Source organism: Sminthopsis crassicaudata, chromosome 1 (assembly GCF_048593235.1).
Source record: "Sminthopsis crassicaudata isolate SCR6 chromosome 1, ASM4859323v1, whole genome shotgun sequence".
NCBI classification, from domain to species: domain Eukaryota; kingdom Metazoa; phylum Chordata; class Mammalia; order Dasyuromorphia; family Dasyuridae; genus Sminthopsis; species Sminthopsis crassicaudata.
Window position 1 is genome coordinate 261,906,668 of NC_133617.1, and position 18,595 is coordinate 261,925,262.

The window sequence follows — 18,595 nt, forward strand, 5'->3', positions numbered from 1 at the left end:
TTTTTCTTGTTACAGATAGCAGAAGGAATGGCATACATCGAGAGGAAGAATTACATCCATCGAGATCTGAGGGCAGCTAATGTTCTCGTTTCAGATTCACTGATGTGCAAAATCGCTGATTTTGGCCTTGCTCGGATTATTGAAGATAATGAGTATACAGCAAGAGAAGGTATGGTGATGATTTTCAAGTTTGTGTCATATATAGATTATGAGGTGGATGTCTTTTTTAAAAAACGTCTTGGTGGATGTGCCACAATCATCTGTTTAATTTGCCATTCTTATAAGTCATAAGTTGCTTTTTTAAAATTGCCATCTTGATTGACTCCAGATGATTTTAATTAGAAATTTAACACAAACTACAATTTTCCCTCTAATTAAGCAACTAACAAAAATGGTTTTTGCACAATAAAATTTGGGGTTTCTTAAAAAGTTTTTTGCTTAATTAGATATCAAAGCAATCTTTTCTTAACTACATAGGAAATGTTACTAACATTAAGTCTATCTCCAAAAGCATAATTTAAACCAGTCTTTATATAAGAAATCAAAATGTGAAGTTGTTACTATAATGTTCACTTAATTCAACATAATCTTGCAAATTAACCTGCTTTCCTAACCTAGTTCAGATATTGCATATTAACTAACTAAAGATCAAGGAGCAGAAATAAATTTCCAGCACATTAAAAAATTGAGAACAAAAAACTTGAAAAATTCTTTGTACATCATGCCCAATACTGTTTTTGAGTCCTACCTGTTCTTTGTCATCAATAAAGATATAGGTTAAAAAAATAAGGACATAGGTGAGGTTTAGGACAAAATCCATATCCTTTTAACTGTTCTTCTATCATACTATGATACTCCTATGATATGATATACGATATGATATAACATTTGTTCATGTTCTCATGAACAAAATGAGGATTATTTTTTTATTATCTTGTCTCATTCTAAAAGGACTACTATTTTGATAGTATCTCAGTTGGCTCAGATTGTTTCTTTTATAAGAGTGTGCCATATGTATTTGTTTCTGATGCCATTTGGAAGAATTGGCCCAACTTAATTGATAAAGAAATAACTTCAAAATTTGGTTGCACTTTGTTCTATATCTACCTCTGTTATGTTAAAAGATAACTCTCTGCCTACAGAGACCTACTCATTTTGGGTAGTTTCTCTAGCTCCACTATTACATTTTATCAAGTTTAAAGGTGGGGCTAGTACAAACAAGTAGCTGAACTTGGACTGATGGACTAGCTACATTATAAAAACAGCCCTTTGAATTTTTTTCACTTTCAAGTTTCATTTCATTCTTTCATATTTCATTGAAATTAGTCATGTAAATAATAGTGCTCTCTTCACTTTGAATTTTGATCTAGTACCACACAAAATACCAAAGTTAAGTTGTATTTTGAAGGGTCAGCTCTCTGCAAAATATACTTAATGAAAATTCCATCATCTTCAATGTTTCTCAAGTGCTCCAAATTATAATTCAAGCCTAAATCATTTGATTTGTTGACAGCAGAAAGACATTAGCAGTTCTTCCTAAGTTAATACTCTTTGCTTTGACTTTTGTGAATATTAAAATCTTCATCCCTTATAACACTTTTATAGAAATCATTTATGGCAATGGAAACCCTAAGATTTGCTGAGAATTATTAATACACAACTTAAATCTGCTTTCTCACTTATAAGTAAAAGAATTGAACAATCTTTTTTGGAGACTTTGAGGGAGCTAATATCTCCAATGGTTTATATTTTAAAAATATTTAACTACAATATATTTAAAAAAAAAAAAAAGGATTATTTCCTCCTAGGTATAGGCTAACATTTTTCCAATTGCTCATAACTAAATATGTCTTGTTCCATAGGTGCGAAGTTCCCTATTAAGTGGACAGCTCCAGAGGCAATAAACTTTGGATATTTTACTATTAAATCAGATGTATGGTCCTTTGGAATTCTCCTATATGAAATTGTAACCTATGGGAAAATTCCCTATCCAGGTACTGTAAGCCTGTTTGTTATCCATTCAGATGTGTTCATTCTTTGATATGTTGTTGTTTTGCTTCCTGGCATGTGTGGAAAAGAAAAATGAATTAAAAGGAGCAGTAGAACAGGACAGAATTCGAAAAGTAAGTTGGAGACTAGCATGTCATAAAGGGAATTCTTGTTTGGGCATAGATTGAAATGGGTGACTTTTGAGGAACCTCCTAACTCTTTCTTTGACTACCAGTAGCTTAGCTATTCTGATAAAGATAAATAAGGCAACTTCTTGGGCTTGGAATTGTAACAAGAGTCTTATAATGAAAAGGAGTATGTAGTAGTAGTAGTAGTAGTAGTAGTAGTAGTAGTAGTAGTAGTAGTAGTAGTAGTAGTAGTAGTAGTAGTAGAAGAGTACTTCAATTATTTGAAAGCACCAACTTATTGTAATGTGCACACATATATAGAAGAGGAATGAATGGACACTGATGTCAGCACTAGTCTTGAAACTGATTTTCTTTTTTTTTTTAAGATTTTTTCCAGATCATGTTGCTTTTTGCTCACTTGCCTTTTTTTGTTAAAGTATAAAAAAATTGTAGCTTTCTGACTTCTTGGGCATCCGAATATGTCTATTTCTACAAGACCATTTAGCAAATCAAAGGTCAAACATCCTTCCGCTTCTAGAAATTTTATGCTTTTTTATTATCACTCTCAAGATCCTTTGATTTACCAGCATAATTCAAAGCACAGAAATCTGTTATTTCTACATCACAGTAACAATGGCCCAGACAGGCACCTCTTTCTCAACTTTCATCCAATGCTCGCTCTCTCACTTATATTTTGGCACATGGGGTTTAAAAGCATATGATACAGTGGGAAGAACACTAACTGGGATGTAAAGACTGGGTTGAAATCCCACTACTGACACTATTTGTGTGAGTTTGGTCAAGTTGCTGAGTGTCCATGGACCTGACTTTTTTTTATCTACAAAATGAAGGGGATTAGACTGGATGAACCTTGGGATTCATTCTAGAATCAGTGCTAAGATATGTTGGGGAAATGTTCTTATTCCAAAAGCTCCAAATTCTTTATCAGAAGAAAATTATAATATTTCTGCCAGCATAACACCAGATTACCATTTCTCTAAGTTTGACTTAATATGTTTACTTTGAACAACATTCTAGGCACAAATGGTATTAAAAGTGGATCCTTTAACATTATGATAGAATTAGAAGTTTTGACCAGTTCTTGTATGAGAGATCACCCTTCTCTTAAAGTCTTTTGTGTAACAACGTGAGGTTTACAGGGATGTTTGCACAAAGGTACTTGGAGCAAAGGTGATTAACGTGAATGCTTTTAAGGATTCCTGAGCCCAGGAGCATTACTGACTTCTCCATCTGAGGGACTGTTTCTTCTTCTGTCTTTACATTATTCCATCCTTAGTCTGTTGCTATCATCATCATGATCTTGTTCCTCTTTCTCTTTCTCTTCTTCCTCTTTCTTTTCTCTCTCTATCCCAACCTCCATGCTTGCCTGGCATATGTGAAAAGTATATGTAGGACAATAAATTTAATAATACCTACGCTTTTTCTAGCACTTTGCAAAGCAAACAAAACAAAGCCTTGTACCTATATTATCTTATTTTCACAAAAAACTCTGTGAGGTATGCGTGCTCACTTTACATATGAGGAAACTGGGACTGAGAGAGGTTAAATGACTTATTCAAGATCACAAGCCAAGTGTCTGAGGTAGAATTTGAACTGTCTTACTTACTCTGAAGTCCAGTCTTCTTACTGTGCCAGCTTGATGCCTTGGACCTAAAAGGGATCTCAGAGGCCATCCAGCCCAACCAACTCATTTTACAGATGAGAAAACTGAGATCAAGAAGGTTGCCTATATAAATAGTAAGCATGTAAACAAACATTTGAATCTAGATTTTATAACCGTAGAGTAAGTGCTCTTTTTTTACTGTGTCAGCCAGATTATTTCTTTTCTTCCATGTGGCAAACCAGCCAGTGACAGCATGCCAGATCATCAGCTACTCCCTAGTTATGTTTTATTCTGTCTGGGTACTCAGAAGCTGCTGCTTCACTGCCAAAAAAAAAGAAAGAACTTCAAAAAATGGATGTCAGGAGGGTACATATGAATGATGAGAAAAAGAGCTGGGGATGGGGATGGGAGCAGAAAACCCTCAAGAGGAAGTTGCTTCCATGGGAGCCTCCTGACCTTATTTACTTAATCAGGAACATCCTAGAACAAAAGGGAAGAGAAATCCCCACGTAAATCTGCAATTGTTTTGCATATATTATACTGAATATTGGACTTCCCCAGCTGGAAACCTGGAACTTAACAGAAGTAAAAGCATTCCTTTCTTCTGAAATTGGTCCAAGCGAATAAAGTTAAATACAAAAGTTAGAGTATTGGAAATACCACAGCTCTTCTGCGGTGAACAGAAACCCCGAATAAAGAAAGTTGTGCAAATTTTTTCCTTGAGTTTCAGAGATTGACGTTTTGTGAAGCTTTCCATTAAGTAAATTCCTATCCTGTATATATTCAGATAGTATGCTACTGAGGTAAGAGTAGGCAAAAAAAAAAATTTTATCATAAAAATTACTATTGAGATCTAGGACTGCTGTCAAGATCTAGAACATTTATTCAAAGTGTTGCTTAGATTATAATGTTTGGATTTTCCAGAAAACCATCTGTGGCCTCCTTCAGGGGCTTCATCCCTTAGAAGGGTCCTTGGCATTGCTATCCTGAGTGATTGAAGAGAACTACAATGACATCATGATATTGGGCTCAGTCTGTCCAACTATCGCTGATTAGAGCAATGTCAACTTGGAAGGCTGTACCATAGGTTGGGTACAAATACTCCACATGCATAGTTAGGGAGGAGTTATCTCTCACTTGGCCCATCTCACATTTCCTTTGAGCTAATGCAATCCTACTTTGCTTATAGAGCACATTACCTTGTTTGATACACATACACGATGCTGAGCAGTCCCATGCCAGTGTCTCCCATGTCTCAGAATTGTAACTGAAGGAGGCAGATTGAATGCATACATCCCTAAATGCTGCATTAGTTTGAAGGAAACTGCTCAAACTTTCTTCCCCAGATCTGTCTGTTAGAGTTTACCCAAGAACCTCTAATGGTAAATCTATAGCAGAGATAAGGGGTGGTCTTAATTGTGCTGTCACCACCTGATTGTTACTACACAGAGCATTTTCTATAGCCAGGCTTTTAAATGAGATTATTTGTAAGATGCTTTACAGCTACAACATTCTAACATAATTCTGACATAGTACATAAGTACATGCCTTTACCCCTAGAAGCTTACACAATAAGCCAATATTTCACATGGTTTATACGGAAGAAAAAGCATCACCAATACAATATATAGTTTTTTAAATTGTATACATAATTTTAAAAACCCAGCTAAATGGAATAGAAGCCAGCAAAAGACCAAACACCAATACCAGAAGTAGTGGATTCCTATTAAAAACAAAAAACATAGCTGGCCAAATGTATCAGAATAATGAAGCGGCAGTAGAAACATCACTAACAATTAGCAAGTGAATAGCTACAATTACAAGCTAGTGAGGAGAGACACCTCAAAACCTTTATTGTCATTAAACTAAAAAAAAAAATCCTTCTAGGTCTTTTGGAGCTACAGGCTGTTCCTATAAAGCACTATGCACATGGGAAAATTGAAAGACTGGTCTTTTTTTTTTTTTTTACTTTACTAGCTTTCAAATTATAAATTCTCTCCCTTTTCTTTGATTGATTTCTCTAGTGAGATCATTTGAGCACATTTTTCCCATTGCCCCAACATTTATTGATTAACTATATGCAAGGAATTGTGTTAGATATATAGATGAAAAAAATGACACAATTCTTGCCCTCAAGAGTCTTGTGACCTAATAAGGATAGAATGTGAGTAGGACAAAGAAATGATCCAGACAAATGGATTTTGAGGAGGGAGAAATAACTTTCAGTGGAATGGAGAGTTCAGGGAAGGTTTTGTGGAAGAGATAATGCCTCAGATGGGCCTTTAAAGGAAGAGAGTGTGAACGAGTCCAGACGTGTGGAGATGACCTGAGCAAATGCATGGGCAGGAGGGAGGAGGACAAAATAGGGAAACAGCTGGGAGTCAAGTGTGGCTGGAACATAAAACAAATAAAAGCACATAATGTGTACGACAGGGGATGGGAGAAAGACTGGAAAAGTAAAATTATGCCAAATTGCAAAGGACTTTCAATGTCAGACTAAAGAAAATGTTTCCTAGTAGGAAAAGGCAGTAACTGACACTATTTTGTTTTGTTTTAATATAAGGGTATTGTGATCAGATCTGTGCAGTAGGAAGATTCATCTGTCACTTGCATGAAATTTAGAAAGGGGAAAGAAAGGAAGAAGGGAAAATAGTGTAAAGCCCATTATTTTTTGAGAGGTCTATCAAAGATATATCAATCAATTGATAGAGGTATACAGCATAGATACATAAATATACATATGTATATATATATAATTTTTATATAATATATATGTATGTGTTTTAAAATAAACCAAAGAAATGCATACCAGCAATACATAACCATATCTCCAAAAGTGGAATCTTTATGAGAGCCATGGCTATTTTCTCAGTTCCAGTATTTAGATTTTTCAAATTATTAGGTAATGATATAATTTGTTAGAAATTACTCTGGATTTTTAGTCAGGAAGCCTGGGTTGGTCCCCAGCTCTGGTACTTTATAACCATGCATCCCTAGGTGAGCCACTTAACATTATAAAGCCTCAGTTTTCTCATCTGTAAAATGGAGTTAATAATACTTCTACTATAGTAATTTGTAAACTACAATAAAGTAAAAACATGAATTAAAGACTATTCCATTGCTGCTGTATAGAGTTTTTAAAAAATTCAATTTATATTATATGTCTAGCATTGGTGAGGAACAACACCAGGATAGCTCATTGTAGTGTCTAGACCGTTGTCTTTTCAGAGTAGATTCTCAACAATATTTAGTGAATTCAACCCTGCTTGATCCATCTATTCTATTCAATAAAATGTAAACCCAAAGACAAGGACTGTTTTCTTTTCTTTTTAGTCCTGGTGCCTACCTAGCAAAGTGCCTTGCACACAGTAAGCTTCTAATAAATGTTTATTGAATTGCATTGTTAGCACCTTTCACTTACTGACTGTGAACACCTTTATGCTTCTGGTGCCAGATCCTTGTTCAAGTAATGGATGATCTCTTCTGGAAATACTAAACTAAATCCTTGATGTGTGAAGAGTCACCTCATTGTCAAAAATCAACAAATCAGGCTTTTCAAATAGCCCTAGAGATTCAACCATTTCTCCTAAATTCTCATAGTTCCAGTATTTGTGAAACTTTCTTAATCTTGCTATTCCATTTACCAACAAATTTAAGTAAAAGATACTCCAGATAGACTAAGAAGTTAATTTGGAAAAAAAAAAGCTGAAAATATTTAATCTATATCAAATTGTTTACCATCATAGGAGGAGAGTAAGAGAGGAAGGTAACTCAAAACTAAAAAAAATAAATTTAATTACTGTTAAAAATTTTAATTACATGTAATTAGAAGAAATAAAATATCATTTAATAGAAAAAGGCTGACTATAGATAATGTGACATGACTTAAGTTCATTTACCTCTATCCCCTTTTGTTAAAAGATGACTTTTATAGATGAGTTTATAGATTGTGTTATATATAGACAATTGATCTCACCCAAGTCATCAGAATCTGTAAGTTTGAAAGCAAATCATAGGATCATAAATTTAGAGCTGGAAACTGTCCTCAATACACAGATGAGCAAATTGAGGCCCAGAGGCCCAAACTTACCAGAGATGTTAAGTGGTTTACCTGAGGTCACACAAGTAGTAAGTGATACAGCCAAGATTTGAATCCAGGTCCTCTGATGCTGAATCCAGCACCCATACCATGCATGGCATTTGATAAGTTGGACTCATCCTAGGGATTAAAAGAACCCACTTTTGTTTGAATGACCCAGATAGGTTTGACAGAGTAATCCAACCCCCCACTTTTCTGGGCAATTTTACAAACTTTGATTTGACTTGGAAAGTGTTGATATAACCCAAGAGTGTAAATAAGAAGGATAGAAGGAACAAGAGAATTGAAAAGGCTAGGAGGAGAGTTTTGACAGCTGGGAATGGATGGGTGGGCTCTTAAAAGAAAGAGAACAAATGCCCCAGATAGATGAACTCCAGCATACATTAGTTCAAATCATTAAAGGAAATTGGATGAGACTGAGCAAAAAGGCTTGCTTTCTACAAACTTTGCTGGCTCTTGGGGCACACACAGTCTTATTTCCCCAATGCCTCATTCTGAAATATTTGGCAGGCTAAATACTACCTTGGAAACCTAAGACTGAAAATGTATATTTTCAGTCTGTCAGAGCAGTCTCCTTAGCCTTTAAAACTTGCTTATGTTAATAGCTGCAGTACGTGGGTAACAGGAGAACAGCGCCGTACTTGAGAGCAGACATCCTTAGGCTGGTTTTCTGAACGGTGTGTTTTGTTTGCCTCAGGGAGGACTAATGCTGATGTGATGATGGCTCTGGGGCAGGGATACAGGATGCCACGCATGGAAAACTGTCCAGACGAGCTCTATGACATCATGAAAATGTGCTGGAAGGAGAAAGCAGAAGAAAGGCCAACATTTGATTATTTACAGAGTGTGCTGGATGACTTCTACACAGCAACAGAGGGGCAATATCAACAACAGCCTTAGAACAAAGGAATGCTTTTTTTCCCAATTGACATATTCAGATGCCACAGTGTACACACACACACACACACACACACACACACACACACACCCAAAAAACTGGTTGCACAAGTTATTTCAATGTGCCTGGATTAGCCACTGCGCCTGGTTCCTGAAAGTAAAGGCTGAAATAACTCAGGAAGATTCTGTATACTTTACCCAGAAAGAGATACCCTGTTTTTGACTGGTGGAACAGAATTGAAAAAAAAACTGGGGACTGACTAGCTCAGAGGATAAACTACTCATCTACTACTAACCTTATCTATCTAAGCCAAAATATGAATCCAAACTTAGAAGGGAAAAAATAGATCCCAATTAAAATATACACATTCTAACCCTGCCTTTCTAGGTGGGGATGTGATAATTACTTTAAATGTGATTCATATCAGCAAATTGTGGCCCACAACAATTGTTTTCAAATCAAATGTATTCATTTATAATGTCACCATCAATGGTTATACTCTTGCAGGACCGCTTTGTATTTTCCATAGATTTGCACTCATTTAAAAAGGATGGGGAAATATCATCAAACTACCTATGTCCAACATGAAGTTAGTGGCTGAGAAATACCCATTCCCACTCTCAAAGCCTAGTCCCATAAACATCATTCTGCTGCAGGTACAGTTCAGCAGCAGTCTTTTCTTCAGTAGAAAGGACCAAGATTTCTCATTTTAATGTCAGTGTTATATTTTAAAGATCTATATTCTAGAGACAAACCATAATCCCCAATGTATGGAAATTTTCATAACCTTTGATGATCTGGGCATTAGAAACAGCAATATGATTATGGTGTCTATAAGAACTTACTCTTGCTATTCAGTTAAGATATTTTGGAAAAGAAAATGGAAAGACTATTTCTTTAGCTGCTTACAGTGATTGAAGAGGCATTTTTATTACCAAATGTTTAATGTTAACTGCATCATAGTATTTGCATAAATGGATTGATTTGTTTTTCATGATTCAGACTATGATTTTTAAGTAATTGGAGATTTGTATAGGACTATTTGTAGCCAGAAGCAAAGTTTCGGGAATTGCTATATTTACTGTCTGTGATATAAGGCTTGAAAAGACATATTTTTGTTTACTAAATTTTTCTACTATCAACATTGGATGACCAAAAAAAAGAAAACCTCATTCTTATAACATTTCACTTATATTACCATGTAAATATTTAATATGTCTATTGTTTGAATGTTTTTATTTCAACATGCACTGGTTTGATAACATTTTTTAAAAACAACATTTTCTATGTGTGTTACCTTCCCAAATACTGTCAACATTAAAAAAAAAAAAGACAAATGGCAGGAGAAAAAAAAAAAAAACAATGTCATTGATTCCCTAGAGCTGCTTGATTAAAGTGACTAATTTCCAATTCTACTTATACAACTTGGTAATATCAGGAATAAAGTAAAAAAAAGAAATTGATCACTTAGAGGTCTAAATATCCTTTCATGAGTGCAAAATAGACCATTTCTTTTCCCACAGGCTTCAAAATTAATTGCTGAGAGCCATTGTCATTTTAAATTTTGGATATTAATGGAAAACAGTAGTCCAATCACAGGTTTGTTTTTTTACCCTATATCTCCATTCTTTCCCAATGGTTTTGTAAAATATGTCTTGTCTAAAACATTCTATGGTTAACATTTCCAAATGTCATGTCTGCATGTATTCTATATTTATAGGTATAGTATTGCATTCAAGCAGGATTTTCACAGCCAATACCTTTTTATTTATTGTGTCCATAAATACTGTAATTGTCATCTCAGCACTATTAGAATAATGCACAATAATTTGGAGATCAAGTTGAGATTCACAATGTGAAAACACTTCTACTAACCTCTAAAAGATAATCCATGGTTTCCTAATATTTCTCCATGGCTCCATTGTCTTTCAGGTCTTCCTCCTTTTATTATTTCCCCCTTTCATTTTCTGATAATCTTTTCCTGAAAACCTGACCTGTCATAAGATCTTTCTTCTTCATCCGTTTTGTTCCTTTCTATCTTGCCTACAACTCTTCTGTCTGTCATATATGCTAGAGAAACATCCTACTTTACATGGGACAACCCAATTCTCTTCCTTTTCCTTAAAATCTCTTCCAGGCTTCTGAGAATGTCATTTTGAGGTAGTTCATAACTGATAGACAAAATCAGGGACTGAGAGAGAGGGTTGTGTAATGTACTGATATCTGCAATAATTTACTGGATACATACATGTTACACATACACACATGTTACATCTGAGGAAATGTTCTGGTAAAATTTTTCTATCTTGGCATTTACTCTGATGAGGGCCCTAGCTTACCAATAAGGTCACCAAAATTCCTTAATTTAATTGGATGCTTGTAAATCTAAATACTTGAGTAGTGAATAAAACCCCAAATGTTGCTCATACAAAACACACAGAGAAATCTGGAAGAGCTCAGAGTCTGATGATTTGGGGGATATGAGTCTTGAAAATCTGGAATGGGAATCTTGCAATTGTTCCCAGGTAGAGTGGATGTTTTAAGTTGGGAAGAAATGGTGATCCAGCCTAGATGAACAAAATGATGGCTTAAACACAGAATGAAAACTGGCTTGATGGTTTCCTTGAGTCAGTGGCAGACCCTCTTTAATAACAACCCTATTCCCTAGGTAATTCAGAGCTCCAAAACAACTCTTAGGTGCATAGCCATCCTGGCCCCATCCCACTTCTTCCTCAAAGCCAAAAAAAAAGATTGACCCTTCTTTTTATGGCAAACACTATATCAGAAATAAGCAGAATTTTTAGAGGGTGCTGTTGGTATTTTATTTTGACAATCCTGGAGTAAATGAGCCCTATCCCAGCAAAGTATATGATTGAAAAAAGGAGTAGTTGTATTTGTATTCTAACATGGCAAACCATATCATGGGTACCTAATAAAATGTTAACAATTTTTAAACTTGTTCAAGATTCTGCCTTTATCACCTACTTCAACTTCTCTTTTTCCTCAGTCCTTTGCCTTTACCGAGTATATTCAACACAGGGTAAAAGTAGTTTGGAAGGAACTTACCACCTAGGTATCTGAATCATACAGGTCCAAAAATTGGAAGAATGGAAATGTAATTTAATTCTATGGCATTATGTCCTCGCCCTTGTGGCAACTGCTGAGCTACTAACTTTCTCAGCTATGAACAGCTCTTAGGGGAGAAGGAACAAGGGTGTTGAAATTAATATCAGAAGACCTGGTTCAAAACTCAGCTCTGCTGCTACGTGACTGTGAGTAAGTCTTTTATTTTCCCTGAGCCTCAGTTTTCTTATCTATAAAAGGAAGAGGTTACACTCTGAGATTCTTCCCTGTTCTAAATTTAGGATCCTATGAAAGTAAAACATTGCATATCGTCCTCAATTTCTCCTTTCACCATTACCCCGCCTCTCCTCTGCCCTTCCCCATGCCTGTCCATCAAGAAAAAAGTGGAATCCAATACCACTGAGTTTATTCTTTTGAGCTTTAACCACAAGTTGAATAAAATTGAATCTTGCTGTAATTCTTGCTCTTGTTTAATGGAAATATTCTTACAGGACTAAAGCAGAGGCTATAGTGGCTTCCCTTTTTAAAGTGGATAAAATATCCTTGTCACCAAAATTCCTTAGTTCAACTGGATACTCGTAAATCTAAATACTGGAGTAGTAAATAAAACCCCAAATGTTGTTCATACAAAACACACCGAGAAATCTGGAAGAGCTCAGAGATTGATGATTTGGGGGACATGAGTCTTGAAAATCTGGAATGAGAATCATATTGTCCTCTCCTCCACACATACTTCTGAAGATTATACACAGTCCAGAGAGACTACACTGTCAAAAATGTTTTGATAACATCAGTTTTGAGTTTAAACCATACACACCAAAGATGTGGTACTGATACAATATTATCCCAAGAAGAGTTTTAATCTGAGGCATGTGTAGGAGGAAAGATTCACAATTTAATTTCCTGTGTTTTTATAAATACAAATATTTAAGACTAGAAATTCCCCCCCAAAATGTCATAAGTTTTCAAAAGCTGCCACAATCGACTATCTTTTCTTCTTGAAGGTTAAGCTGACAGTGAAAATGATGTTGACCCTTTACATTTCATTGTTGTCAGAACGATTCTGGCCAGAAATAGCTGGTGTATAATGTTGTCAACAGTACAATTCAACCATCCCAGGGTAGCTTCTTACCATAAAACAAAGCAAAAAATGTGACATCTGGCTAGTTTTATTTTTAAAGCATAAAACATCACCATACTAAGGTTTTGGCCACTACCAGGATAACATGGCTGCCTTAAATGAACAAAAATATGTTGCTATTTAGTGTTGTAAAGTAGTATGAGATTTGGAATCAAGAGCTCTGGGGGTTTAGGCAAACATTTCACTTCTCTGTGCCTTAATTTCCTCTTTTATAAAATGAAGTTATAAAGTTCTCTTAGTTCTAAATCTCTGCTCATAGGAGAGTTGATGGCATGTTGTATGACCACTTCCCCTTCACTAACAGAGGTAAACTAGGTTGAAATCCAGTCATTCAAAAAAAAATCTATGTAACTCTTTCATCAAACTTGACTGAAGCAGAGCTTTGATGGTTAAAAAAGTGACAAGATAGATTGCAGCCAAAAAGTTCCACACTAGAAGGGGATAAAAATCAAAATAACATTTTTATACTTACTATGTGTCAAGCACTGTGCTAAGTACTTTTCTATTTTCTTATTTGAGCCTCACAACAACCTTAAAAGATGTGCTATTATTCTCATTCTATAGGCCCCACAGTTAACAACTCATTTCTTGGCTTCCTACTTCAAAAAACTCTGAAGTACATTTAGAAGGAATCTCTCAAATTCCTTTTGTAATCTCTCTATTTTCTTTTCTTTCCTTTTTTTTTTTTTTTTTTTTTTTTTTTTTGGCTGAGGCAGTTGGGCTTAAGTGACTTGCCCAGAGTCACACAGCTAAGAAGTATTAAGTATCTAAGATCAGATTTGAGCTCGAATTTGAACTTAGGTCCTCCTGAATTCAGGGCTGCTGCTCTATCCACTGCACTACCTAGCTGCCCCTTTTCTTTCCCTTCTTTACTAAACGGCTATTCCTATGGTCAGATTATATCCCCTTCAGTCTGTTCCAGGCATCATCTCCTAGATCATCCTTCCTTGGCAAGGTCTTTTTAATTATGAAAACCTTCCCTTAACTATTTGCCCAAGGACTTTCTCAAACTATAGCATCTGCCTTCTCCTCTTCTCCATTGCTAGAAAATGTGAGCATATGATTCTTCTATTCTTTTTTCAGTGACTTGTAATCTCAGACCTATTTCCACTATTTTATGTAAGTTGGTCCTTCCAAAGTCCTCTTAATTATAAAGTCCAATGGTTCTTATTCGCCTCTTTTTTGGGAGAATTCTTTCCTGCTTTGGTTTTTAGGGCACCACTTTCTCTTGGCTTTCATCAACCTCTTCAAATTGATTAATTTTTCTCCTCTTCCTCCTCATTTTCCTTTAATGTGGGCATTCCCCAAGGTTATAAATCTTTGAATTTCTCTTTGTTTTCCTTAGTAAAACCACTTAGTAACATAGCATCAATTATTATCTCTATTCCTAGGATCCCCAAATTTGTATATGTAGCTATGATAACTTAGCTGAGTTTCAGTCCAAGTCAATCAGGAAACATTAAGTGGCTAATATGTGCCAGGCACTGTGCTGTGCTAGGGATACAAAAAGAAGAAGAAAAAAAAAAAAACTATCCCCTGCCTTCAAAGACCTTCAATTTTAATTGGAGAAGCAGCATGCAAGATATATATAGATATAGATATAGATATCTACATATATCTATATATGTATATATAGATATACAAACAAGCTTAATTCAGGATAAACAGGAAAACATTGACAAAGTGAAGGCACTAGCATCAAGAAGGATTGTAAAAGGCTATAAAAGATAAGATTTTGGTTGGAATTCAAAGGAAGTCAGGAAACTCAGTAGATAGAGTTATAGAAAAAGAACATTTCAGGCATGGGAACCTTCAGAGAAAAAACCTGGAGCTCAGAGATGGACTCTCATCTTTGTGAAACAGCAAGAAGGTAACTGTCATTAAATCCAAAGGTATGTGGCTGGGAGTAAAGTATAAGAAGGCTAGAAAGATAGGAAGAGGGTAGGTTATGTGATGAATGACAAAAACAAAATTTGATCCTGGAGGTGAAAGGGAACCAGAGAAGTTTAAGGAGGAGAATGACATGGGTAGAACTACATATCTCCAACTGCCTCAGAGCATTTCTACTTGAATGGCTGGCACCCCAAAAGTAATATGTCCCGAATCGGGTTTATCCTCTTAAAATTTTATTTCATTCTTTATTGCTTTAATTTATTTAGCAATCCATTTTTAGATATAGTCTGCCTCCCCTACCCAGAAAACATTCTATTACAACAAAAAATTTCATAGGAAAAAAGTAGTAAAAGTAGGCAAAACTGACATTTATTCTACCCATATTTTCTCTCCACTACCTCTACCTTGTAGTGGAAGGAGACAAAGTAAACTTATGTGGGAAAGCCATTCTATAAAAGCTATTAAAAGATTAATAATGATCTTCCTGCTCCATCATTATCCACATTATCAACCTAGATTATTTTAATTCGGTTATTTCATGACACATCTCCCTACAAGACTGCATGTTCCATTGAGGCAGAGATCTATATCTAGATTTGATTTCTCTTACACTACACTCCATACAACACACACTTAAGACAAATTTGTTTAGTTGAATTGTCTGTTGAATGGGAATGTTGATATTGAAGGAAATATGAAAGCTGTTGATGGTAAACTAAAAGAGATAATTTGGAAGCAAGGTGGAAATACAACCAGGCAAAAAGGAAATCTGATAGCAGAAGTTCCTGGGATAACATGCTGCTGAGAAAAATAAGTAATCATTACAAGAGGTTCCTTTCCTTTTTTGGTAGCAAAGGACTGGTAACAAAGTAGATATCTGTTGCTTGGGGAATTATTAAACAAATTGTGGTACATAAATGTAATATTGATATGGCATAAGAAACAACAATGAATACAGAGAAGTGAGGGAAGATAAATATTAAAAAGTACCTAGACTATTCTTCCCTATGTATATGAGAAAGAAATACAAATATCCTCTAGGAAATGGCTTTTTACTGTGGGAAATTTTGTACTATTAATCCATCTAAATCCAGGCCATTTAGAGTGAATTTCATACCAAAGAAGATCACATCCCAAATCCTCATCCCATCAAGGAGCAGCTCTTAATCTGTCAACATGTTTAAAAATATCAAAAACATTTCATGAAAGTTTATTCAGTGGTTGGTAGGTGGGGAGAAGGAGCAGAGGGCATGTGAGGAAGGATTCACAAATTTCGCATTTCCTTTGAGGACACAAAACACAAAAGTCTGAAATTCCCAATGTCAAAGAGTCAGATGAGTCGGACATGGAAAAATCTGCCCTAGAATTTATGGATAACATTATTCCTTAGTGAGCTAATTCACACACTATTCTAGTGCTTCTGAAATTTGATCACAATGCTACATGCTGAAATGGATATAGACCCATTTTTTAGAAGGCTCAAAATTATCTCAAAGAATATTTAAAAAGACTTAGAATAGAGGTGTAAAACCATTTTTTTTTCCCTCTAGCCAAAGATCAAAGGTCATTTCAAAGAATCCTTGATTCAGATCTGGAAAATATATGTGTGATATAAAAAGTGATGGTTTCCCCTCTATAATGCATAAATACAAAAACAGATATCCAAATAGTAATAGCATTGATACAGTAAGATTCAATTAATTTAAATGACTTACCTGATCTATATTGTACAGCTATTAGGTATCAGAGAGAAAATTTAAATTTAGGTTCTCCTGATATATCCAAAAATTTGTCCACTACATCATATTGTTTCTTTTTTATTTTATTTTTTATTATACTTTTTTATATACAAAACATAAGCATGGGTAATTTTTCATCATATTGTTTCTTAAAAGAAATGTGTTATCCAGTTACTTCAGTTATGTCCATTCTTTGTGACTCCATTTGGGGATTTCCTGGAAGAGATACTAGAGTGGTTTGCCATTTCCTTCTCCAGCTCACTTTAAAGATGAAGAAGCGAAGTCAACATAGTTTAATGACATACTCAGGGTCATAGAGCTAGTAAGTGTTTAGATGTGGATTCAAATTCAGCTCCTCCTGACTCTAGGGCTGGCACTCTATCACTGCACCACCTAGCTGCCCTTATCCTTATCTTTATTTGATAAGGAGTTACATTCCAGATTAAAGCAAGTCTGAGATTTGCCATACTAGGCAAATTGTGAAGGATGGCAAAAAAAATTCCCTTTCCCATCTCCCCCAACTATTCAATGGTGAAAGTTCTATAGAAGAACAGGAAGGAAAACATATCTGGGAAGTGGCACATCACTCAACTTACTGATTTGGAATTAAGCACGAAAAATTGATTTAATTGTTCAAAGCTTTGAGCCACCTATCCTACTATGAGGTGATTCTACTACTTTGATCTCGGGGATATCAAAGACATAAACAAAAGCCCATCATAAATCAAAATATTGATTCAGCACTCTAATAACAGAGTACTTAAAAAAAAAAAAAAGGAAATACCTCTCATTTGGGAAATGATTGAAAAAAACTGTCTGTGATTCCCATAGACTAAGAAATAATGAATATGAACAATTCATAAACACACTATAAGACACACAAATGCAAATGAAATAAGTAGATCCAAAGGAATAATATGCCACCAAATTATTTTAAATTAGGCACAGGGTTTTTATCCATTAACTCTTTAGAAACCTGTTATTAGCCATGCTATATCTGATATCAATAAGTAAGAACTAGGACTAAAGATGACCAACTAAGTGACACAGAGGATGGAATGCCAGGTCTGGAGTCAGGAAAACTCATGTTTTTGAGTTCAAATATGGCCTCAGATACTTACTAGCTCTGTGACTTTGGACAAGTCAATTAACTCTATTTGCCTCAGTTTTCCCATCTGTAAAATGAACTGAAGAACAAAATGACCAAATATTCCAGTGTCTTTGTCAAGAAAATTCCAAGTAGGGTCACAAAGAATTGGACGTGACTGAACAACAGGACTAAAGAGAAATAAGGTGTTGAGGTGGGATGTTATAGTTTTCATTATCAGAACTATGATTTATTATAAAAAGCCTGATTTCACAGATTCACACATTGTAGAATTTGAAAGATGGAAGAAACATCAGAAGACATTAGTTCAATTCATACCTGAATGGAAATCCTATTATAACATAAGAGATAAATGGCCATTTAATCTCTTTACTTAAAGACTTCCAGTGAAGGGAGACCTATTACCTCCTAAGGCAGCCCATTCATTTCCCTTTTGGACAGCTCTCATTGTTAGCATGGTTTTCCTCTCATAAGCCCAAATTTGCCTTATTGCAGCTTCAAATCATTATTCCTGATTCTGCTTCTAGAGCAGAATACATTTAATTTAATCTATTCTAACAGAAGAAATTCAATCCCTCTGATGAGGAGTAAACTGAGGTTCTAAACTGAGATGGATCAGTTCCTTTTCTCTCTCTCCTTCCTTCCCCAAAGTAACCAAGGGCGGGGGTTTGACAGCAAAGGAATTTGCTACTTAATGCTGTATGGAAACAAAGTCTTTATTGATAATAAAGGGATAGAAAGGCATTTGGCCTTCAGGAAGACCCAAAATGCCTGAAAAAGGGGACGTCAGTTGACGGGCATTTGGCTGGTATACACCAAATGCAAAGATTTCATTTTTCAGCCTTCCTTATATACATACATGATGACTAGAGTCATCAAAACAATGTTTGCA

General features: G+C 35.2%; 1 protein-coding gene and 1 long non-coding RNA gene across 3 annotated transcripts in view; one reads left to right on the forward strand and one right to left on the reverse strand.

Annotated features, from left to right (window-relative positions):
* The window catches only part of LYN (LYN proto-oncogene, Src family tyrosine kinase), a 130,185-nt gene extending 118,492 nt beyond the window's left edge, over nt 1-11,693 (forward strand). For both annotated transcript variants that reach the window (XM_074278535.1, XM_074278544.1), the window contains 3 exons: nt 16-169; nt 1,863-1,994; nt 8,538-11,693. In XM_074278535.1, coding sequence (XP_074134636.1) covers nt 16-169; nt 1,863-1,994; nt 8,538-8,740 — 489 coding nt within the window. In that variant the 3' untranslated portion in view covers nt 8,741-11,693. The remainder of the gene's footprint in view (nt 1-15; nt 170-1,862; nt 1,995-8,537) is intronic.
* On the reverse strand, nt 3,895-5,111 carry LOC141549157 (uncharacterized). The gene is made up of 2 exons (XR_012484260.1): nt 4,941-5,111; nt 3,895-4,062 (listed from the first exon to the last, which is right to left on the reverse strand). It is a non-coding gene; the product is annotated as an uncharacterized LOC141549157 (long non-coding RNA).
* Nucleotides 11,694-18,595: the final 6,902 nt, after the last annotated feature.